The 23,283-nt window shown below is 41.1% G+C and overlaps 1 protein-coding gene across 1 annotated transcript; it reads left to right on the top strand.

Moving 5' to 3' along the window:
• The first annotated feature begins 571 nt into the window (after nt 1–571).
• LOC103462081 (SHC-transforming protein 4) lies at nt 572–14,581 on the top strand. The gene is made up of 14 exons (XM_008404598.3): nt 572–1,929; nt 2,123–2,192; nt 2,273–2,754; nt 3,663–3,733; nt 7,610–7,670; nt 7,749–7,868; nt 8,202–8,258; nt 9,943–9,994; nt 10,077–10,197; nt 10,276–10,474; nt 11,569–11,641; nt 12,560–12,656; nt 12,759–12,906; nt 13,868–14,581. The coding sequence occupies exons 2-14, from the start codon at nt 2,141–2,143 to the stop codon at nt 13,994–13,996; spliced, it is 1,662 nt and encodes a 553-aa protein (XP_008402820.2). The 5' UTR covers nt 572–1,929; nt 2,123–2,140; the 3' UTR covers nt 13,997–14,581.
• Nucleotides 14,582–23,283: the final 8,702 nt, after the last annotated feature.

A 23,283-nucleotide genomic window follows, 5' to 3' on the forward strand; every position in this document is an offset into this window, starting at 1 on the left:
CTATATTAAAATTAGCTAAATTTAGATATGTTTTTACAAAGTATTTCACAAATCAATGCTTTTTGAGGCACATCTTTTCATTTTACTTGTTGAACATGGGCAAATCTTGTTTACTTTGTGCTGTAGATAATAACCACATTAACATAATATTTTTCCCCCTAATTGGTTAAAGGGAAATTCAGAATATGAAAACTATTCTTCAATAAACAGCATGTTATGTGTAACATAGGGACATTTACATTGTATCTGCTTCAGTGCCGTTTGTTTTGATCATAGCTGATGGGTGTCAGAAATATGTAAGTAATATGTGAAATGTGGTGCGGAGAAATTTGCTCACTTGGAAATCTATAAATAATGAAACTAATAGAGAACAAACAACATGAACTACAATTGGCAGTGGTAATGACTGAATTAAAGGACACATTTTTTTTCTTCCTGTCTTAATCTAAATGAGGTAAAGTTAGCAGAATTACCAAACTATTTCTATTAACTAAATACCAGAATAATAGAAGAAAGAACATGTGTGAGATTTATTTCTTAATGTCTTCATCATATGGTTACATGCATTTCTACAGCATATGGCAGCATTATCTTTGGTCAAACATTCTGGGTTTCCTTCCACAAGCTTCTGTCTGTAGTTTAGTTGGAGTTGTGTCCCATTCCTCCTCTCAGAACTGGTGTGACTCCGTCAGGTTTGTAGGCCGCCTCGTTCACATACAACTTCTCAGATCTGCTCACAAATGGTCTAAATCATCATGATCTGTCCTGCCTGATGGCCACATCAAACATCTCTGACTGTATGTTGAGAGCTATTGTCTATTCTTGAAGACCCATTTGCGCCTGAGCATTAACTTCCTGGCTGGTGTCTCAACACGTTGCTTCTACATTTGCACATAATGTTCTTTCAGTTTCAACCCGTGGTATTTGGTGTGTTATATTATCGCTACATTTTTAAATGCCGTGCTGTACGATGCAAAGATTTGCATGTTTTTGTGTGTGTGTGTGTGTTTCTATCTCTTGTTTGCATGTTTTTATATGATTTGTGTAAAGGTCTGCGCCATATTGCTTAGATCCGAGTAAAATGTCATGAAAACAGTTCAAAAATAGAACAGTGGCAATCTTTTTAATCGGCAGCAAACTCTCTATGTAAAATACTCTCAACACTGGCGCCGGGTATTAACGCTCCGATCTGAATCACACGGAAATGCAAATGTTTCATTTAATCCCCTTCCGCTTGTGCGCTCATGCGGGTCATTTGAATAATACCTTCATTAGATACACTACGAAATGTATTTTTTATTTTTTTTATCGCAGAGATCAAGTCAACCCGAGCATGTTCCTGCAAAGCAGATGGTAAAAAGTTCATTTCATTCAGAAATCAGATAGGAAGCATTTTGAGGGGAGGAAGCCAAGCTAGTAATGCATTAATAATACGCTTTAAAAGCATCTCCAAGGTCCAAGTGATGTTAACAGAGAGGTACAAAGCACTCTATTGGCTCTGCTTCAGTGTATAACTGTAGGTGTGTGTGTGCGTATGTGTGTGTGTGTGTGAGAGAGAGAGAGAGAGAGAGAGAGTTTGTGCAGAGCATGAGTCACCCTGCCTGTCTGTGATTGGATGGTAGTTTATCGGTGAGGGAGGGGCAACAGTGCCTGTCAATCTCTCCTCTGGTACATTGATACATTCATCTGCAGCATCATAGAGAGAGGCAGAGGAAGTGAGCCAGTCTCTCATTCATTCATAAAAAAAAAAAAAAGTGAGTTCATTCATAAAAGCTGCTCAGTTGTTCCATGCCTCAGATAGAAAACCCTGGAAGCCGGGTAAACTGACTGTGAAAGTGTTCAGTCCGGAGGTTTGAGACTTTACTCGGCATGACTGCAGCGGAGCAGACAGGATTGTAATCTACACAGGACAGCCCCAGACCCGTGAGGGTGAGTTGAATTTGCTGTCATGTGCGGTGGGAATCACATCTGATGAGCTGATGATATCCCCCCTGAAAAAAAACACAGGGATACATTTGTAAAGAGCAGCTGATTGGCATACAAAACTAAAACTTTGTTTCTTTTTTAAAAAAATTTTTTGAGGGGGGATTGAGTCAGCTCCCTCTTTTCTTCCTTCCTCCAGTTCTCCAGTGCCCTGATTATGCGAGAGCAAACCATACCCAAGTTCAAACCACAGACAGGACTCCTACCAGGTGGGTCTCTTTTAACGACATTTAATGAGAAGACATTTTCTGCTCATTCACATCTTTACACTTTCCTCCATCGTCTGCAGGTATGCTGAAACGCACCAAATACAGCCGACTGCGCAACGACTCCTTGACCTCTTTGGAGGATCACCCCGAAAGATTGCTGCCTTCGAAGAGGGACCTTTGCCTAGACTCTGATTTTGCTCAGCTTGACCCCAGGACTCCATCCCCCCATGGATCATCCACCCTGAGGAACTTCATCCCCCGTGTGGCCAGCATCCAGCTGCAAAGTCCCAACTGCCTGAGGAGAGTCCTGAAGGGACAAGCGAACACAATCAGAACTGTCAGTAAACGGGACGACAGAGCAGACTGGAGCTCTTCCCTCGGTGGAAGAGACCTGATTCACCCAGCTCTCCTCTCCACGAGGCGTCCCATCACGCTGCACCGGATGGCCAGCCTCCCCTGCGCCCCATGCTCACAGCAAAGTGACGGGCTCTGCCGCTTGAAGACAGTAGACGACTGTGCAGTGGTGAGGACATCGAACAAAGCAGTTCATCATCATGTGAAGGTACACTTCTGACCCCTCTCCATGCCTGCACACGCAAAATCTAGCAACAACTAATGCTGAGGAGAGTTTCCATTCCATGTGTTTGGGTTTAAGCATCACCACATATTCTCTGTGTGAAGCACGGTTGAGTTTTCTGGATGTCTGTGTTGATTGGGATCAACAGTTTTTGGACAATCGGACACTAAGGAAGCACACAGACCCTTGTCTCATTCTGCTCTTTCCACACTATCATGCTCACTTTCATAGCCCCCTCCAGTTCTCACGTACAGCTTCCTGTGTAGGCAGTAGTGACTCATCCTGGCTCTCTGCTCCTCTCTAGATCAACTCTGCTTGCTTTTGTGTGTGTGTGATTGGTATTAGCAGTGCTCATGCTGTCCCATAAACAGAGGTGTGTTCTCGTGGGTGATCAGGAGCAGGACTTCTGACCGACAGTGGAAAAGAGAACGGACTGTCTGGCTGTCCTCTATAAACAAGCACACACACACACACACACACACACACGCACACGCACACGCACACACACACACACACACACACACACGCACACACGTATCACACTTCCGCCCACTCACCCCACCCACATGTACACTTATTGATTTGAGCTGGGTTCGCATCAATGGATTTACTCATCCCAGCTCCAGCCTATAGGGCCTGTTTTGTTCGAACTCATGACCAATGGGAGAAGGGCAGCAAAAAGTGAGCAAATTGTCGCCTGGTTGCATCAATGCCTCTACAATCATCTCCACGTATTTACTATCAAGTTGTGAAATCCGCTGTTTAATAACACTGTGGACATGCAGTGCATTTATAGGGCTTGAAAGTCACAGCGGCTCTGCTTAATGCTGTTTTCAATCATGTTTCTGTCTACTTAGTAACTGGTGTTTTGTTTATTTGCTTGTGTTTTGAAGTATATGGGTAGCGTGGAAGTGGTCCAGTCCATGAGGACACTCGACTTTGATACAAGAATGCAAGTCACCCGGTACGATAACACACCCGTGGCAAAGATTGTGAACACTTACGTAAATGTTCTCTTTCTTTCTTTCTTTCTTTCTTTCTTTCTTTCTTTCTTTCTTTCTTTCTTTCTTTCTTTCTTTCTTTCTTTCTTTCTTTCTTTCTTTCTTTCTTTCTTTCTTTCTTTTTTTATTTTCAGTAAATTTTCAAAACACTCAACAACTTTCTTCCACAGTTTTGTGTGAGTTTTCAAGAAAGTAATGAATTTAGTACAATTTGGAATAAGAGCCGTGACAACAAAGTGTGTAAAAAGTGAAGTGCTGCGAAAGCTTTCCGGATGTGCTGCTTACAGGAGCTCCTTCTAATATCTGCTTAATTGTCCCTTGATCAAAAGTCTTTGCACTCATCATTATTCTGGATGGATGTGGGACAGCAGGCTCTGCCTCTAAATTGTTCCACACATTTCCAGTAGAGTTTCCAGTATCTGTTTCTGTCAATGGCCTTTACCAGTTCAGCAAACCAGTTTTTTATGTAGGAGCATTTATTTTGAATTTTTGGATACTCTGCTCTTCAGCTTAAAGGCATCTCCAGCTTGCTGCTTTCTTCATTTTGTCCCACTTGAGAACAATCAGAGTATTTCCTTGGGTCTCTATCTATGATTCGGTTTTGCTTGCTGATGGGAACAAAGGTGTTCCAGAAGTTTCCAGTTTATGATTGACTGGACCCTTTCAGTGGCCTCTGCGGGGTTTTTTTCTGGACTTCTTCAACAACTTACTTTTGTCTGAGGATGACAGGATTTGGGTCACGTGTTTGCAGCTTGTCAACAAGACAATAATCCCAAACACATTAAAACGTGTTTGGATTAAGCAGACTAGCTTCTGGCTCCGACCTATTGCAAATGAAATTGACTACATTTAAAAGCTGGCACCGTGACAGGAAGCCAACGAATTTCATGGAGCTCTGCCATTCTGCCAAGAGAAGCATCAAAAAATGTGACCGTATCTATCCCTAACCCTTGTTTTTTAGCGGTACAAATTTAAAGTAAAAACTGGGTGGTTTGTATTAATTTCGGGACAAAGGCCTGTAATTGCAAATGCAAATAATGCAGATTTTGAAGTACGTAATACGATATAATCAACAGCCATGAATTTGGAGAAGCTTAAAGGAGAAAAGATGTTTTCTCTGTCAGTAATGTGATTTAGAGTTGTCCACATAGACGGACAGGAAGAGGTCATGGTGAGGTCGGGAAGTACAAGTAATCATTCTGAGAAAAGAGCTTGAAGGATTCCAGAAAGTCTGATTTCAAATGGCTGAAAAGCAGGGAAATTCAGCAGACATTTTCTGCATTTTTACATTAGGGTTATTTAAATTCAAGAGTCTGATTTTTTTTTTTTCAAATCAATAGTTAATGAAATGCTCGTGTACTTTAAAAACAAATCCAGCAAAGAGATAAAGATTGTGTAGTTTGAAAGAAAATTAAACAACAGTTCTTCAAATTAAGTATTTAGAAAGACAAAGTCAACATATAGTTCGACTGGAGACACATTGATAAACACTTTGAGTTATTTATCCTGCAAAGTTAAATGCTATCAAAAAAAAGGGAGAAAGCTAAAGACCAAAATAAGTATAAAAAGAGAAACGTTTAGGCACAAATGTAAGGCATTATTGATATATTTGCTGATTTTGTGCATGTGTTTAAAAAGAGTAGCGACGTCACTTTCACTCCAAGCTTGACGTTATATTTGCCAAAGCGGGCATGTGTAGCTTATTATTTATTTTCAAAGAGGGAAAATTAAATTAAATGTATAATGTTTCATAAACCGGGGCTTTCTTATCAACATTTGATATTGACATCCTAGTGCAGAATACCAACACACAGCAACCTCTGTTAACAACAGCGCTGCTGAGTGATGGGCCAGAAAATCCAATTAGATGAATTTCCTCCTAATGATCTCTCATAGTCTTATTAAAAAGCGAGCTGGAGAGGGAGAACACATCCATTACACGAATCCCGTTTTCAAGGAGGAGAAATGTTCTTCCAGGAAAACGACCTCGTTGCCTACACAGTTATGTGTGTTTTTATGCCTTTGCATTTCTGACCCGAGCATCTGGGAGTTCTATTGGAACTTTGTAACTTCTTCGGGGAACACATTTTTGCCGCAGTAAAACAAGAATCCAGTTATATGTAACCTTCTTTATACTCTTGATTTCAATTTTGTATGAAAAATTAACCTATAAAATAACATCTAAGGACTTTTCTTCTGAGAGTCCTTACCTAAGACATTGGTAGGAACCTCTTCACTTAAGGAACAGGAACATGCTTTCACACACACACACACACACACACACGCACGCACACGCACACCCACACGCACACACACACACACAAAGAAAAAATCAAGTCGGCCATGGATCCTGTTGGATCCTGCTTCACTGCAGACGCAGCACCAGTCCACCTGTCGATCTCCTGCTGCATTTTGTCCTCGTTTGCAAACAAGACCCTGAGATACTCGAACTCCCCCACTGAGGGGTGGACCATGTCTCCATCTCTATCCTTTTCCGGCTCAGGATTCCTCTGTTTTGGAGGCACTGATCCTTATCCTGGCCACTTCATACTCAGCTGCTCACCACTCCACAGAAAGCTGGAGGTCATGACCCGATGAAGCCAGCAGGGTCACATCATCTGCAAAAAAGCAGCAGTGCAGTCCTGCTCCCCCCACTGACATGCCTGGTGGTATTTCACATTTTTTTGGTAAGCTGTGTGCAAATAATTGCCGGCATCTTTCTGTTCCTTCTTCAGTCCGCAGTTTAGTGAAATATTTAACACTGTTTTACTAAACTGTGATAAATTTTGATTTGGTAGACAACTAGGAAATCACTCTGATCCACTTAAGTGGGTTCAGATGAGTTTTGCGTTGTGCAGAGGCCTTGTACATGCCTCATGTAACTAGATTTTTTCCCCTGGATTCTTTAAATTATTTAATGCACAGTGTTCCCAATTTGTTAGCAAATAATTCAGTTAGTTGTTAAACTGTCAACGTAGTATAAGTGTGCGCCAGAGCGCATGCGTGTTTCACTACAACGATTTTGAACTCCTTCCTTATTTTTTTACTCCTTTTAACACACTGCTGCAATTTTGGAACTATTTTCTATTATATTTAGAGTTTATCTTGATCACGAATCACTTTAACTTCAGTAAAATAGTTTCTCTGAAGAACATTGTTTTTCAGAACAATGAGAAACTAGTGATGCATGAATCAATTGACCAGAGTTTGGAATGAAGCTGAGAATTTCAACCCTTTTTTATTTTCAAACCAACAACAGGAGCTTTGGTGCACTTTTGTGAGTTTAATTAAAAAAAGAATAATCTAAAGATTAGAGACATAAACTTTGAACTTATGGTGCACTGAATGTTAACAATTTGGCTTTATCTGGTGGCTTTGTTTTTGTTCAGTAGAGTTTAAGTTAAATCCTTTAATTTGATCTTTACTGGGCGGGCTCTTTTTCACCAAGACTAAATGTTTGAGTTGTTTAGCCTAAAATATAAATTGTAGATAAAAAAGAACAAATAAGAAAAACAAATTAATTGTTTTGAAACCATGTGCAATTTTAGCTTCTGAAATGTGGAAGATTTGCAATATAATATTTTATTCTTAATTTCTTTTTATAAAGTAGGATTTTATTTCACACTACTATAAAAATATTTATTTGTGTTCTTCATCTGTCTAAACTACTATCAGGAACAAATGTAACCCTGCTTACACTGGCTGCTTGTAATGTGTTTTTCCTCCTTTTGTCACATGCATCACAAGTCACAGGACGCACCGAATCCCTTCTTTACAAAGGTATCTCTGTGCTCGTGCGCTCGACTGTGTACGTGCTTAAAATCTGCGTTTGTGTGCAGGGAGGCAATTAGCAGACTGTGTGAGAGGACTTCAGTGAAATCTTTGCTGAAAAGCAGGAGGGTAAGTGCGGCGGAAACAAGCGGGGAGAGCATTCAGGTGACGGATCGGTGGAGTAACTGGGATTCTTGTCGTCATCAGCCTCCGTGTAAAGGGGTTTCTGCTGTTTTGGGTCAGACCAACATGCAATTTTCTGGGAGCAGAGCCATCCTCACAGTGTCCACAGACAGTCTGTCTCTGATCACAGCCTCCAACTTACAGGTAACAACCGAATCCACGTTGAACCTCCCTGATATATACACTGCTCAAAAAAATAAAGGGAACACTTAAACAACACAATATAACTCCAAGTAAATCAAACTTCTGTGAAATCAAACTGTCCACTTAGGAAGCAACACTGATTGACCCGACGAGGGTCCCCGTTGTCAATCAGTGTTGCTTCCTAAGTGGACAGTTTTATTTCACAGAAGTTTGATTTACTTGGAGTTATATTGTGTTGTTTAAGTGTTCCCTTTATTTTTTTGAGCAGTATATAATTTATTTTTTATTTTTTCTAACACAACTGTTTGCGTTTCCCTCCCTTCTCTTCCACAGAGGATTGTCAACCATCCCATGCAGGGCATTTCGTTTGCCTCCGGAGGAGGAGACCCAGTATGTTTTTTGTTTTCAAATATTCCACATGAACAAACATTTTCAGGTTAATAGCAATGCAAAAAATGTACCACAATGTATTGTATTGATTATGCTATTATTTTTAAAATGTATAATTAGGTCAGACAGCTTGAATTAAAAATGTTTTCCTGATTAAAGTCATTCTGTTAGCTGAGATCGAGTTGTGCTAAGACTAAAGATTTAGAAGCTTAGCATGATTTAACCCAGCTTGTTGATTTTCATTATTGAAATGCCAACTATAAAAAAGCTGATTAAGACTGAACTTCCTGAGATTTCATTTAGGTCAGGTCTTTTATTACAATAGATGTTTTTAATGCCCTTTTCTTATACATTTATAAAGAAGTTAATGATCAAATTTGGTTGCTAGAGGTCTAAATATATATAGATTGTTGATCTTTTACCTCCCTAACTGATTGTCCTGCTGCTACAAATCATATGATCCTGAAGCAGCAACCTGTGGACACAAACCCAGAAAGAAAAAAATAAAATAAATCTCTGGTCGGTAACTTACAGGGGTTGCACAGTGGCGCAGTGGTAAAGCTGTTGCCTTGCAGCAAGAAGGTTCTGGGTTTTATTCCCGGCCTGGGGTCTTTCTGCATGGAGTTTGCATGTTCTCCCTGTGCATGCGTGGGTTTTCTCCGGGTACTCTGGTTTCCTCCCACAGTCCAAAAACATGACTGTTAGGTTAAATGGTCTGTCTCTATGTTGCCCTGCGACAGACTGGTGACCTGTCCAGGGTGACCCCGCCTCTCACCCGGAACGTTAGCTGGAGATGGGCACCAGGAACCCTCCCGACCCCACTGAGGGACAAGGGTGTAAGGAAGATGGATGGATGAATGGAGTAACTTACAAAGAAATAAGCAAGCAAGAGGGTAGTGTCTGTGGAAAGGATTGTAGCTCTGCTAAATTAATTAGCTAAAATAATCCAGAAGTGTGCCTTAAAACTCAGCTTTGGAGCATGATCTGAGGGGATTAAAATTGTTTCAGCCTTGTTGAAAATATTTTTGGCTGACTCTACTCTTGAATCAGTATAAAACAAATGACAAGGGATTGATCAGACACATGCACACGGAGGAGTGTGTAGGAAGAGGAGCAGCTTTGAGTAAATAGCGACATCACTAACTAATCTATGCTATCCTATGCAGCAGCTCAGTCTGCGATAATGAAGATTCACACAGCGTAGCTCCATTTAAAACAGTCTGATGAACTTCTGTTTTGTTTAAGTCATCATGTACCTATTTGACCACTAGGGGGCTCTGGTGGCCTGTGTGTGTAGAACACTGTATTGTCTCTTAGTGAGTGTGGAAAACACCTTGACCCAGTGAATTTCACACCGTTCATCCCATGACCAACGTACACACACACACACATAACGTGGGAATAACATCAGAGCCGAATTTGAAAAATTGTAGTTGCAAACCAGAAAACTTTGGGTTTTGCTAAATGTTCTGGTGGCTGACTGCTATTAACAATAAAACTAATATTGACGTCTTCTCCTTTATTTTCATCAACACCAGTCTAACTCAGGTCAGGTCCAAAAATCTTAACTTTAACTTAAATCTCACTCTACACACTTTACCTCCATCTGCCGATGTCGGACTTTAATGTGAGCTAATTATGCTTCTATCTATGACTAATTAAGCCTCTTTAAATGCATTCACAGGACATGTCAGACTATATTGCGTACGTTGCAAAGGACTTCATCAATAAGAGAGGTAGGGCTCACTTTTTAGGCCACAATAAGCTCCAGATATTTGAATTATGGGAATGATGCGTCTCCTTTTCATCGTCGGGTAGAGTGCCACATCATGGAGTGTCCCCAGGGTCGGGCCGGTGAAGTTATCGGCACCATCGGGCGGGCCTTTGAGACGCGCTTCCGGCAGCTTCTCAGCCAGACATCAACGCTCCTCTCCCCAAGGTTATAAAGTTATGAGTGAGTCAGAGTGTTGTCAGACACGGCGACATCTGAACATCACGGATGTGGGTTTTCATTCAGGTCTGTGGTTAGGATATGTCCAAAACGGAGTCCCAACGAGACGTCGGTGGATCAGAAGACCAAGCAGAAGGAAGAGGTCGCCGAGCAGCCGGACTACTATAACGTCATCACAGGAAAAACCCTTTTTTCACTGGTTGGCGGCAAAGAGGGCAAGCAGGCGTCAAAGGAGGAGAAGAAACAGGAACCTGATATTCAGGAGGTAAGAGCGCTTTAAAATCTGTTATGTGCTCAGTTGAACTATCTTACCATAGACACTCATGAGTCAAAACTGTCTTGGGTCATATTTTGCTCTTTCTAACATTTTGTGACTCAGTTTGATGCTTTTTTTCCTCCTGTACTTGACTCCTAACACCACCTACGCTGTTAGTCTATAACTAACCTGTAACTAGTAGTAAGGATATATATATATATATATATATATATATATATATATATATATATTTTTTTTTACTTAGCTAAATAATTGAAAACTAAATAAAACATTTGTCGTCATGGTGATAATTTGTAATTTAGCATATTGATCTTGTATAAATATCTCTTGTATAATTGAGCAGCTCAGTGACTCAGTTCCCCGGTGGAAGCTGCAGGATGTAGCTGAAAGCCGTAAGGTTGGTTTATTCAGCAGTTGAGTAAAAAAAAAAGAAAGAAAGTTTTGTCCTTCAGTTTAAGCGATAAATTGTAGTATTTGAAATATGATCACTTCCGAAACTCTTCATTGTTGAAGAAACAAACTTTAAGAATGAAAAACATACGGTAAGTCAGGAAATGTTTCCCTATTTTTAATTGCTCTGAATTAGTTCATTAAAGCCAGTCATTTATAGGATGACACTTCAGGGTTTCCCTGTACAGCGTAACTCTGTCTGTGGGTCACCGGGGAGGAACAACTGAACAGGAAATGCCTTTCTCAGTAGTTGGTAGCTTCCAACAATCGCTGTGAGAATTGAATCAGCGACTTTCCTGTCACGACCTCACATCTCTAACCTTCAGGCCACGGCTCTCGTTACGCTCACAAACAGCTGCGCACACAGGACACACACACGCGCACACGCTCACCTACACAAGCACCCCCCCACCACACACACACACACACACACACACACACACACACACACACACACACACGCACACACGCACACACACACACACACACACACACACACACACACACACACACACACACACACACACACCTACACACACACACACACACGCACACACACCCCACACACACCCCCACACACACAGTGACAAAGATATCTGTTACATTTGGTTTGCATGACTCATGTGTTGCAGGTCTGCTTGTCTCGGCCGGTGTCGCTGTATGAGAACTACTCCATCAGAGAAGAAACTCCAGCTCCATCTGCAGGTCAGTGTCAGAGTTGAGGCTGCAGGAGAGACAGCGCCGTCCTGTGAACCGGTGTTGTAGGTTTACACGGGACTGACGCATAGAGAAGTCTCCAAACACTTTTTCAACATTTTGCTTCACACTCAATAATCTTATTCTTAGACACTCAAGGAGCAAATAATTCAAGTCAAAGGTAGAGTTTGACTAACAGTAATAGGTGGACATCAGTTGGTGACTGATCTATTTAAACTGCCTGTTTAATATGTTAAGGTGCAATCTGCTGTGTATCTTAAAATATATTTTTTCATAATTTTACTACAGTATAGCATTTATTTCAGATTATTTATTTTTTTAGAATAGTGACAGTGAGAGTTTTATAGGATTATTCATTCACAACTTGAAATAACTCACTGTTTATACAGCCGCTGTGTGTAAGTGAGCGCACACTTGAGATTTAACAGGGAAGCCCAGGCCAGTGTGAGTTGATTAAAAGTCCAAACTTAGTCACAACAGGAACCAATATGTTCACGCCAGCTGCTAATACTAAACTTTTGTCATAGAATGGTATGATTGTGCTTCTTAAACAGGATATATATTCAACTTTGGTGTATTTACATTTTAATGACTAATTTTTATTCTTCGGGCGATTGTTTGGGTTAGCCCTTCTGGGTGAAATATGTTTTTCTCTGTGTTGAATCTACTTACTTCACTGCGTTAAAATGAGGCCATCAAAACATAGACATTATTGGCTTTAGGTAAAACACTATTTTGAATCCCACGCAGGAGCTTCAGCTCCTTTACATGAAGATTTTTGTGCAAGTTGAAACGTGTGTAATGCAGCTGGTAATATCCTGAAAATCTTGTATGAATGTACTGCGCACCAATGAAATTTCTCTCTTTTTTTTCTTCTCTATTTCCTCTTGGTTTTGTCTCCACCAGACTCTGTGCAGTGTGATGACAGTGGAGAACAACAGTCTCCCCTCTTTGGCTCCCCTGTCCAGAGCTTAGTTTACCAGGAAGACTGGTTCCACGGCAGGTGGGGAGAATCATCATGCCAGCAAATTTTCAGGTTTCAGTTTTTTTGTGGTAGTTTTTTTTATTCATGATTTTACAGAGTCTTCGTGTCCCTCGTTTCCAGGCTGGACAGAGAACAGGCAGAGTCTCTCCTCACTTGCAGCGGGGACTTCCTGGTCAGAGAAAGCAGCTCGGCCTCCGGTCAATACGTCCTCAGTGGGATGGAGGGCGCCACTGTGCGACATATACTGCTGGTGGATTCACACGGCCAGGTAGTGTGCTGCTGCCCTACCTCTTTAATTCGAACTCATTTTGACACGAAAAAGACATAAACTTCTTTGCATTTTATTTGGATTTTAAGTGACAGTGCAACACAAGGTAAGGCATAAATAAAAGGAAAGCAATATGTAGTTGCAAACCTAAAAAGTCAACCTGACGAACTTAGCTTAGCAAGGAGAGCATTAATCAGAAAGGAAGCTAAGAGCGTCATGTCGTATCTGGAGGAGCTGCAGCTACAAGAAGAGACCGCTCAGGTGGGACAATCTGATGACAGGGCAGGTTTTGGTTGCACACTCCAGACTTCCAGCATAACTGATGAGATTGACGAATTGTGGAAAGAAAACGATAGGAAGTCCTGCTTAAAGTCTATTTTTTACTGCTGTTTGTGGCAGAAACCTAATACTGCACACTAGACTACATGTGTCAAACTAAAGGACCGTGGGCCAAATCCAGACCGCCATAGTTATTTATACGGCCCTCAAGACTCTAGACGGCCTCATTAAAAACCCTTCGAGATAACAATTGTTATTTTATCAGTCAAATCAATTCAGTTTGTATAGTGCCAAATGGAATTAATGTGAAGATATATGTTCAACTGTTTAATTTTAAGAATAGCTTTAATATTTTCACAGTTTAACAGGCTATTTTTAATACATTCTGACACAGCAGGCCCTTTGAGGACATTCATAACCTCTGTGTGGCCCGAAATGAAAATGAGTTTGACATCCCTGCCCTAAACAAAGCAATCCCCATGGTGGAACATAGTGGGGGCAGCATCATGCTGTAGGAATACTTAGTTTAGATGACGACATATTTATGTTTTAGGATGGTCTCTAGACTAAAATGAAACAGAGAATCTTCTTTTCAAGCGCTATGAATACTTCAAGCGGAATAAATAATTTTTGGAGGCGGTGTCGATGTTTTCTTAGTGTTCATCTGTTTTTGTGTAATCAGGTGCGAACACGGGACCAGGTGTTCCAGAGCGTCGGTCACCTGGTGCGGTTCCACATGGAGAGGCAGACGCCCATCTTCTCCGGAAGCAGCAAGCTGTGGCTGAAGCAGCCGATCCTGCAATCACAGTAACGCCGAGAGACTATTAAATGTAAATACAAGATCTGCCCCCCCCCCCCAAAAAAAAATATTAATGTTCATCGTCACATTTAGCAGCCTGATAAAATTAAACAAACTGTAAATTCACAGAATTACAGTGAGCTGCGACTTTTTGAGGGCGGAAAAATGTGTGTACAGTTCCTGAGCTTTCTTCCTGTCCATTTGTTTCTGTCTGTCATGAGTAAATTGTCAGCTCCTCCGTCCCACATTGAGAGCAGCTGCTCGCCTGCGGAACATCCGGCCTCCTCCATGCAGACTTTGCTGGCATTTAGTCGAAGTTTAAGCACAATCTCTGCTGCCAGGAGGAAATTACCAGAACGCCGGCTTACTTTTCCAAATCATTCGTCTTTTTTATGATTAATTTAACCTGTGTTAATTATTTGTTTTGGATTTATTGTTCTGATTTCATATACCTGATTCATATTATGCTTCACTTTCTCTTTGTGTTAAGAATATAGAAATGACATGTTTAGTTTTTATTAGATAAATGGCTGAGAAATGTTAAGATATTCTGTTTTCTCTGAAGCAAAAATAAATCTAGAGTTATTTTACATAAAATCTTTGCAGTTTCTGTATTACTTACTCTCATCAATCTTTATACATTTTACTACTCCATCCATCCATCCATCCATCCATCCATCCATCCATCCATCCATCCATCCATCCATCCATCCATCCATCCATCCATCCATCCATCCATCCATCCATCCATCCATCCATCCATCCATCCATCCATCCATTCCTTTTATGGAGGGTTTCTAAGGTGTTATCAGGTGAAAAAATGCATTAAGATTAGATGCCTAACACACCCCTACTGACTCATTTTCATAGTAAGAAGAATCGAAAAATTGGGCATACTGCAGTTTGTTCCGATTATGTCCATTATGTTTTCATATCACATTATTTACATTATATTAATCAAAGCTTTTCATTTATATTTCATGTATTGACGCCTCTTCAATTGTCCAATCGTTTATTTTAATTTTTACTGCTGCACCTCTCCCCACAGAAACCAAATGACGAAACAATAACTGGAAATGAAATAGCGAAAGTATGGATATTGACACTTAGATCTTTACGTTTTCTTTCACTTTTGAGGTCCCGTGGAGGATCAACTCCACAGAATCCCATCTGCATCTGTGTTTTCCATCGACTTTAAAAGGTTGCATCACGTTATGTGGCTCGTTGCTGTTGTAGCCATTGTTGACCACAAGATGAAGCTGTGGGTCTTCCTCGAGCCTCTGACGTGACGGTATATAAAATATGTCCCGTTGATTGGTCAAATGGCCTCGAGAAGGACTGGCAGCCTGCTGGTAGTTTATCTTTCGCCTGGTGACAGCTGGGATAGACTCCGGCCGCTCCATGACCCCGGACAGGAAAAGCGGGTTTAAAAGGGAATGATACATAGAATGAAGCTTGCTGGGGTTTCCTAAACTATTTGTTTTCGTCCTCGCACAATGTATATTATGTCTTATTATGAAAAGGAGTCAATGCGAGTTTGCGGAAAAGACAGACATAGATAAAAACAATAATTCCCTTCGTTTCTGTAGCAAATCTGAGGGTCTGAAGCAGATGTGTGTGAGATGGAGCAGTGAAAACAGCTGGTTAGAACCAGCCTACAATAGCTGCTGCTAGGCTTTAGTTTTCAGCTGCCTGTTACGCATTCACCTTATAGCAGTAAAAGATGCTAAAGTGTGCAAAAAACGCAAATTTTAACACCTGTCATGTGAAGCCTGGGAGATCTCTCCTGTCCTAATCAGCCTGAGTACAGCTTGTTAGGGTGAGACCAAAGAAAAACCGACAGCTGATATTCCTTTCACTGGTACAAGAAAAGATAAATACTGAAGGGTATCTTAGGGAAAAAACAACAAACACTTGGAGGCTTTCTGTTCTGAAGATGTGAGATGCTATCAGTACATTCCTAACTTCCTCACAATCCCAAGCTTGTGGAACGTCTGAAGGAGCAGGAAGTGGAGCTGCTTGAAGTGTTATCTCCTGTGTTTCCTATGCATTTAATGCACAATTTCAGTTTCATCGCAGTGAGCATAATTTGAATTTGTCGGTCCAAAGATCCACGGGGGTTTCAAGTGTAACGATAAGTCGCCTACAAACACAAAATGTGAAATGAAATGAAGCAGACTGACTAATTTGGTTTTATCCTCGCATATTTTCTCTGAATCACAGGATCCTCTCCCAGAAAGTGTCACCAAGAACAACAATGGCCTCCTCTGTGATGCCATTCTGTCGACTCTGAGAGGCCTGCAGACTGTCACAGCTTGTCGAAGCTGTGAGCTCATTGTTTAACCTCTGACCTCTCATTAATGTCAAAATAACAGCTGGGAAGCTGTTATTGCATAAGCAGTTTTAGACCCTTCATCAGGCTAGGAAAATCTTTTTTTATTATTATTATTACAAACCATTAACGTGTTTAAAAAAAAAAAGGAAAATTTTAACATATGTTATCTTCGATGAAGCGCTGCTTCCACATCCCATACTTCACTGCAAGGCTCGTAGTCTAAGGTTCCCACTTTTCTTCTGAATGTAACAATGATCATGATAGTGGGCAGCTAGTGACCTAAAAGATGGCTTCCTTTTAGAAACCTCAAGATCCTCCAATGAATGGAGGACAAACAACACTTCCCCACACCATCTATGATTTTAAGCCACTTTACAGCCAAGGCAGGGACCAATGGGACAAGCTTGCTCACTTTTACACAAAGCTAAACAACAATCCAAAACTATGGGTGACCTATAAACACGTTCTTTATTTGGGGAAGTAAAACTATAAAACTTGTGTATGGCGAGTTAACTGGAAAAGATTAATAATGGTGATGGTCACAATATATATATTTTATTTGTGTCTACAATACCAAGTAAAAAAAAAAAAACTTTTAAAACTTTTGGTTAGAAGTTTGATATAAGTAATAAAAGCAACAAAAAAAAAATCTAATCTGAATGACGAGGAGAGCTCATATGTTGCACCCATGTCTTGTGTCCGTTTGTTAGTGTGAATAATTTCCTTGAACCCTATTGGTGTCATGACAGCCTCAGAAACAGGAAATGATAAGCATTCAGGGTAATCTCCTCATTCTGTGGCTTTGGTCAGGAACCAAAACATAAAAGAGCTTGAACTGTTTGGATTCCTTTTGCAGTATCAACTGAACGGCTGATGAGCCTGAGGGCATTAACTTAAAACACACACACACACACATGCAGAGAGACACGCACACACACATTTCAAAGAACCATTCCCAGACCCTGAAGCGCCTTAATGGAACAGTTGAAGCCATAAAAAGCACCCAGAGTACAAGAGCATGAAATTGTTTCTCGATTCAATGTTATCAGAGTCACACAGAGTTCAGATCTGGAAGGAAACTAAGAGAAACTTGGCTGCGTTGTGGCAGTCACTGCACCGCTCCACATGTGTGCACCTCTACAGGCAGTTAAAAGAAGCAGACACTGAGTCATGTGAGGCTCACAAACAAATACACACTAACAAAAAAAACCCTACAGGGTCTCGCGCCTTGTTTCGTTTCCTGTTTGCAAAAGTCCGGATCCAACAAGGACGTGCAGCAGATCAGGGCAACAATGTCTATCAAAGAAAGCAAACGGCAAGAGTTTGCCAGAGTGAATGCAGGAGAAAAGTTTGCATCTATAAGTGTAGAGAGCATCTCTGCTTAACAGAGCTCAACTTTTGGCTGGCGGTATGACCAGCATGGTGGCTTACCTTTCAAGCTACTATGTAGGTGTGAAGTTGAGGAGAAACACATTCAGCCCAGTCAGATGGAGTCATCTAAAGACCCTGGACTCTTTTTACACTTTCCAAATTTCAGATCTTTCCACTCTTTCTTCAATTCTGTCTTTTCACAAAGAAGTCAGTGTGATTCATATCATTAGCTCACACCCCAACTGTGTACTTGTGTGTGTTTGTGCGTGTGTGTGTGTGTAAGTTCAGCTATCAGCAATGCTAATCTGCCATTTGTTTTAAAGGGGCAGTAGTGTGTATTTTCCAGGCACATAGTGCCATTTTAAAACACAGTCGAGTAACTAGTTGTTATCAAAAGGCTGCATATGTCAAACATAACTTAAAGGAAAACTGACTTTGTAATTTGACGCCTTAATATCGGGTCTCTGTCTCATTAAGGAGCTCCTGCATTTCCGACATACCACCTCACAACAACGCTGCAATGCTAACCACCGGTCTTAGGAGCTTTGCACTGAGAAGTAGTTTGTGTGATGAGCTCAGCAGACTCAGCAGGTTCCACCAGGTGTTTGCTAATTGCTGCTGCCGCTAGTCTGCAGGAGCTGAGTGGGGGAATCATGAGTGGGGAAGGTGCAGGGGGGGGGCTGCTCTTTGAGGGGGAAGGCTACAGTTCCGAAGAGGAGCATGGAAAAGGTCGTGCTTGGTAAGTGCAAGCATTTAGGCGCTCTCGATGGTTGCCATGGGTGATTAAAGGATTTTTTTTCAAACATACGTGAAAGAATCAAAGCAACACTCAATGTATGTTTTTACGTGAAAATAGCGTTGAAACATGATATAAAACAAAAAAAAAATCTATTTTACACAATGTCCCCCATCTAAGAATCTAAAGGAACTTGTTGAGTTCATCCTTGTGTTTGCATCTCTGTGTGTTTGTGTTCCTGTTTTTGGTTTCTCCTGGGGATTGTTACCATGTCCAACCTCGTCAGGACCAGATGTTCACTTTTGGAGTGAGGAGCATCCTGCTAAGTGCTGACATGCACTAGTGGAAAGTCAAGGCTTGGGTGTGCATAATGAACACGGCCCATTGGGTTGTCCTAATAAGGACCGCTGTACAAGTCTGTGGGTGTTTTCTGTGTAATACAGTAATGGTGATGAGGTGGGGGATTCCAGGATTCTTGTGCGAAGCAGCAGACAGATGTGGGAGACTAAAATCTAAACTCCACTGTTGGCAAGCTGCAAAAAGAGCCTTTAACTCCAGCCTTGCTTTCTATTTGTCAGCTCGCGCTCTGGCCAGCAGCTCCGACTTTTCTCTTGGACTTTGACAGCGTGACTTGGACTGCAGCAACCAGCAGGAGAGAGGTTTCCATGATGTCCCGCCCCCTCTCCCCCATTCTGCTCTTTTAATTAGTGAACATAAAGGCTCTCCACAAGAGCTTGTCTTCTGTTGTCACCTTGAACTTATTAAGTTTGCCTAATTTTTGGAAACTTTAAAATGTATATTTTCCTTCCGTTTTGCCAGAGGTAATGTTATGGAGGTAAAAGAAAGAATGGTGGCAAAAATAACATTAAGGTTCTTTTGTTTGTTTAACTGTAGCGTATTTAAACAAAATGCTAACTAAGTCATTTGTTTAATTAGCTCTGGTCTAAAGACAACAGATTCTTCTACATAGAAAAGAGTAACATTCCACCCAATTTGTGCTCGCCACATTAAGGGAAAAATGTTTATGCCAAAAAAAGTATTCACACTCCTTCAAATTATGATGATGTGGTATTTTTGGCTCTTGTAGATAAAAGTGCATGTAAGATGAAAAAAGAAAGCCCCGATTTCTTTAACAACTTCAAAAAATACCAATAATTTCCATTTTTTCGTAAAATGTTTTTCTTTAACTCCCAAACATACATGCACATTTTGTTCTTTTTTTTTTTAATGATCTTACTCAAGTTGAACATTTCTTTAAATCTGAATAAGCTATTTCCAAAACAGCATTTATTTCTCTTATATTGTAAAATTACCTGGACCGTTCAGCCTCTTGTTCTTATTTTCTGTTTGTATTATCTTTAATTTTGTATAAATCTCTGTTTCTGTTTCGCCCGTTACTTTGCTGCAGGTACACCTGAATTTCCCCACTGAGGGAAAATTTAGGACATTTGCATCCTACTCTATTTTAAATCTGTATGAAAAGTGGAAGGCTTTTTATTTCTATGAAATGAGCTCTGCTTGTCCTCTCTCTTTGACTCGAAGCCTCTTGCAGATGGTAGCTGTGAACAGTTGGTAGGAAAATTCAGCAGGGAATGCTTTCCATTCCTAAGATGGTCAGATTTGTGTGGGGGGCACAGACTGCATAAATCTCACGTAAAGCGGGGGGTGAGGGTAAGTAGGCTGTTAGAGCAGCCTGGATGCTATCCAGTTTGCCCCGCAAGGGATGGAACTTGCATAAATCTGTGAGCGTTCAGACGCAGCATGTGGACAGCGCAACATTAACACCTGATATCATATTGCAGCTCAGTGTTACAAACTGAACTGCTGCATGCATGAATGGAGGACTATATGTCGTAAACGTACATCATTCATTGTTAAATATTTGAATTTTAGCGCAATAAAAGCTGCAGCAGGGCTTACCTAACAAAACATTTCCTCTGTACTCGCCTAACCATTTCCAGTGTTTTACACATTTTGTGGATGCCAAGCAAATACCAGAGTAAAAATCTTGTCGGTTCCAGTTCATTGTGAATAAAAACAAATGTTGGGAAGAGATTTCAAGATGTTTTTAACATCTGACAAGAGTCTGCTCTGTGAAGCTCATGTGGATCAGTGTAACGCCAACTCAAAAATGAACTAAACCCAAATGAGAGCAGAGATTTTGGAGTAATAAAAGCAACAAGTTATATTAGAGTCTCAGATTAAATTTGGCCTTTGTTAATTCCAGTACAAGCAAACCATCCCATACATACTGCAGTTGAGAGGCTACTGAGGAGTAAGAAAAACACTTGAAAGTGGATCAGTCAAATGTGCAGTGCTTATTGCCACCTGTGGTTGTATTTCTGGGAAGGTGAACCCCAGACATGGAGGTTTTCTAATGGGGGAAACAGATTCATCATTTGCTTTGGAACAATCTTACGTGAACGCATTAGATCATTAGTTATTCAGTGTGTCACAGCAAGCAAAGTTTCTAACCATTTCAATCCAGTGCAGATTTTCGGATAAGATTTAATGGCTTCTGGGAAGCTGTCATACCAAAATGAGTCAGTTTTCTCTCATTTTGTTCCACATTAATCATTTCACAACACCTCCTAGTTAGCTGGGATCCTTGAAGTGCCGTGCTTCCCCAACGTCTCAGTTTCCGACCTATAAAAAAACGGGGGACATGATGGCAACAAGCTTCCACAACTAGGCTGTATTTTCTCCCCTTGTTCACGATTACTTGGTTTTCATTATTTCTTTTTCTATTGGAACAGAAATATACACTCATCAGCCTCTCCGATGGACACTGGTGTGCACAGACATTTTGGGGGTCAAGTGTTAAAAAAAAAAGGGCACCTTGCATTAAGTAACCACAGGCAGCTTTAGCAGTATATATATATTTTTTAGAAGAAGTGCTTGAACATTAGGCATACTCATGCCGTTTTGGGTCTCATACAATAGACTGGGGGGAAAAAATGATTTCAGAAGGGCACGTTTTTGTCCAGAAGAGAAAGAGCAGGTATTTAGCACCTGCTGCTGTCTATCTGTGCAGCTCCCTGCTGATAGCCAGACTCTTTAGTTATAAGCTACAAAACACGTAGCAGTTTATTAATGCATTTAAGCATCAAAGAGAGGTAAAGGGAACTTATTGAAGTTCAATCTGAGCATTAGAATGGGGAAAATTTTGAATTCAGGTGACTTTGAACATGTCACAATTATTAGCGTCACATGGGCTGGTCTGAATATCTCAGGTTTAAAATGATAGAAAGGCAACAGTAGTTTAAGGGACTTCTCGTCACTACCAGTGTATGAGGAATACTATCTCTGATTAAACAACATGTCAAACATTCAGCTTTTCACGTAGCGAAACCAACACTCTGCATTTGGACCAACAAGAACAGATGTTTTTCATTTGAAAGCTCATATTCGGAATAGGCGATTTGGACCGCTTCCCTTAATCCATCAGGGAATAGATTGCAAGTAATCAGATTAAGTGTCATTTTAGGGTGTGAGTAAGCACAAAACAACATCCAGGTTAAGAGCAGCCGCACTTAAACCCTGTTCCCAGGGCACTCAAAGATGACTCACTATCCAGCCTCGTGCTGCTTTTCCGTCATTCCTCTCATTGCTTGGAAACATCATCATCCTCTTAGTATTTCTGATTCACTCCCTCGGGGAAACCACGGAGAGGGTGAAAGAGTGCAGGCAGCACATACAGGTGCACGCAAGAAAACCGGGGAGACTGCTTCAAATATTTATCATGACTCTGTTTATGCTGGAGCTGGGGCCTCTATACTGTAAGTAATGTTTGTGTTAATGAAGGAGAGCTTTCGGGATAATAAACAGACGTTCCTAAACTGCTCAGTATTTTACACTAATAACCCACATAAACCACCAACGAGAGCACCAAACTCGCCTCTGAGCCTGCTACACTCGATTTTATGCCGAGCTTGTGTGCGTGTGTGGGGGTGCGTGTACGTGTGTGTGTGTGTATGCATGCATGTGGGTCACAGAGACGAAGCAGGAGGAGAGGGAAGAGAGTTGTTTCTGCTGCAGCTCATTTTCATGAAATATTTCACATGAATATTGGCAGCAGTTGTGCTGCAGAAGACAAAAGGAAATGAACCGTGGCTGCTGGAGCCAAACACAACACACTGTGTGAGAAAGTCTGCTCCAGTTGCTGCTCCCTAAACGGCGAGAGACAGAGCGAGCAATGCAAACCGTCTTGGCATGTATTTCATGGACGATTAGTTAAAAAAGAGCTGGAGAAAAATTGTGCTTCGTCATGTTTCATCGAAAACTGATTAAATATGCAAAATAAGCAGTTACTAACAAAAGGGAAATGTGGTGGACAAACTAGCCGACTGCTTTAGAGATGTTTGTCTGAACTCTGTTTCAGTCCTCAGACTTTTTAGCTCTGCCATTTTAGGCACCAAGAGTAAACATTTCCTAAAATGAAACCCACGCTTACTTTCCTGAAAGAAAGGAGATTAACGGAGGGAAGGATGGGGACACACTGGTGGGCGTTTGAGTGGGCGTTTGAGTGGGTGGAGTGAGATGGGAGGGGTGTGTATCTTCCAGCAAATGACACTCTTTGTGTAAAGGAAGAGCAGAAGGCATCAGCTTTCTCCCATGCTACACATCTTGTTGATGAAAAACACGACCCGAAGCCTCCGAAGAAACATTTCTGACGTCACCGCTGTGACTCCAGCAGGGTTGTTGTGTGGGAGTATATATTAGACTTTCATTAGTCTTTCACAGTCTCCATAGCACTGATATCTGCTTGGCATGTTGTATTTGTTATTTCTCTTTCACTAATACATCTACAGAATGTGTTTTTGCTCAATTATTTGCTGGTAGTCCCACTACTGAGCT

This window comes from Poecilia reticulata, chromosome 3, assembly GCF_904066995.2.
Source record: "Poecilia reticulata chromosome 3, P_reticulata-male-v2, whole genome shotgun sequence".
Taxonomy (NCBI): domain Eukaryota; kingdom Metazoa; phylum Chordata; class Actinopteri; order Cyprinodontiformes; family Poeciliidae; genus Poecilia; species Poecilia reticulata.

Coding starts and splice junctions, on each gene's coding strand:
- LOC103462081 (XM_008404598.3), top strand. CDS start 2,141: ATGCGAGAGCAAACCATACCCAAGTTCAAACCACAGACAGGACTCCTA. Junction 7,869..8,201: donor TCACAGCCTCCAACTTACAG/GTAACAACCGAA, acceptor TCTCTTCCACAG/AGGATTGTCAACCATCCCAT. Junction 10,198..10,275: donor TCAACGCTCCTCTCCCCAAG/GTTATAAAGTTA, acceptor GTTTTCATTCAG/GTCTGTGGTTAGGATATGTC.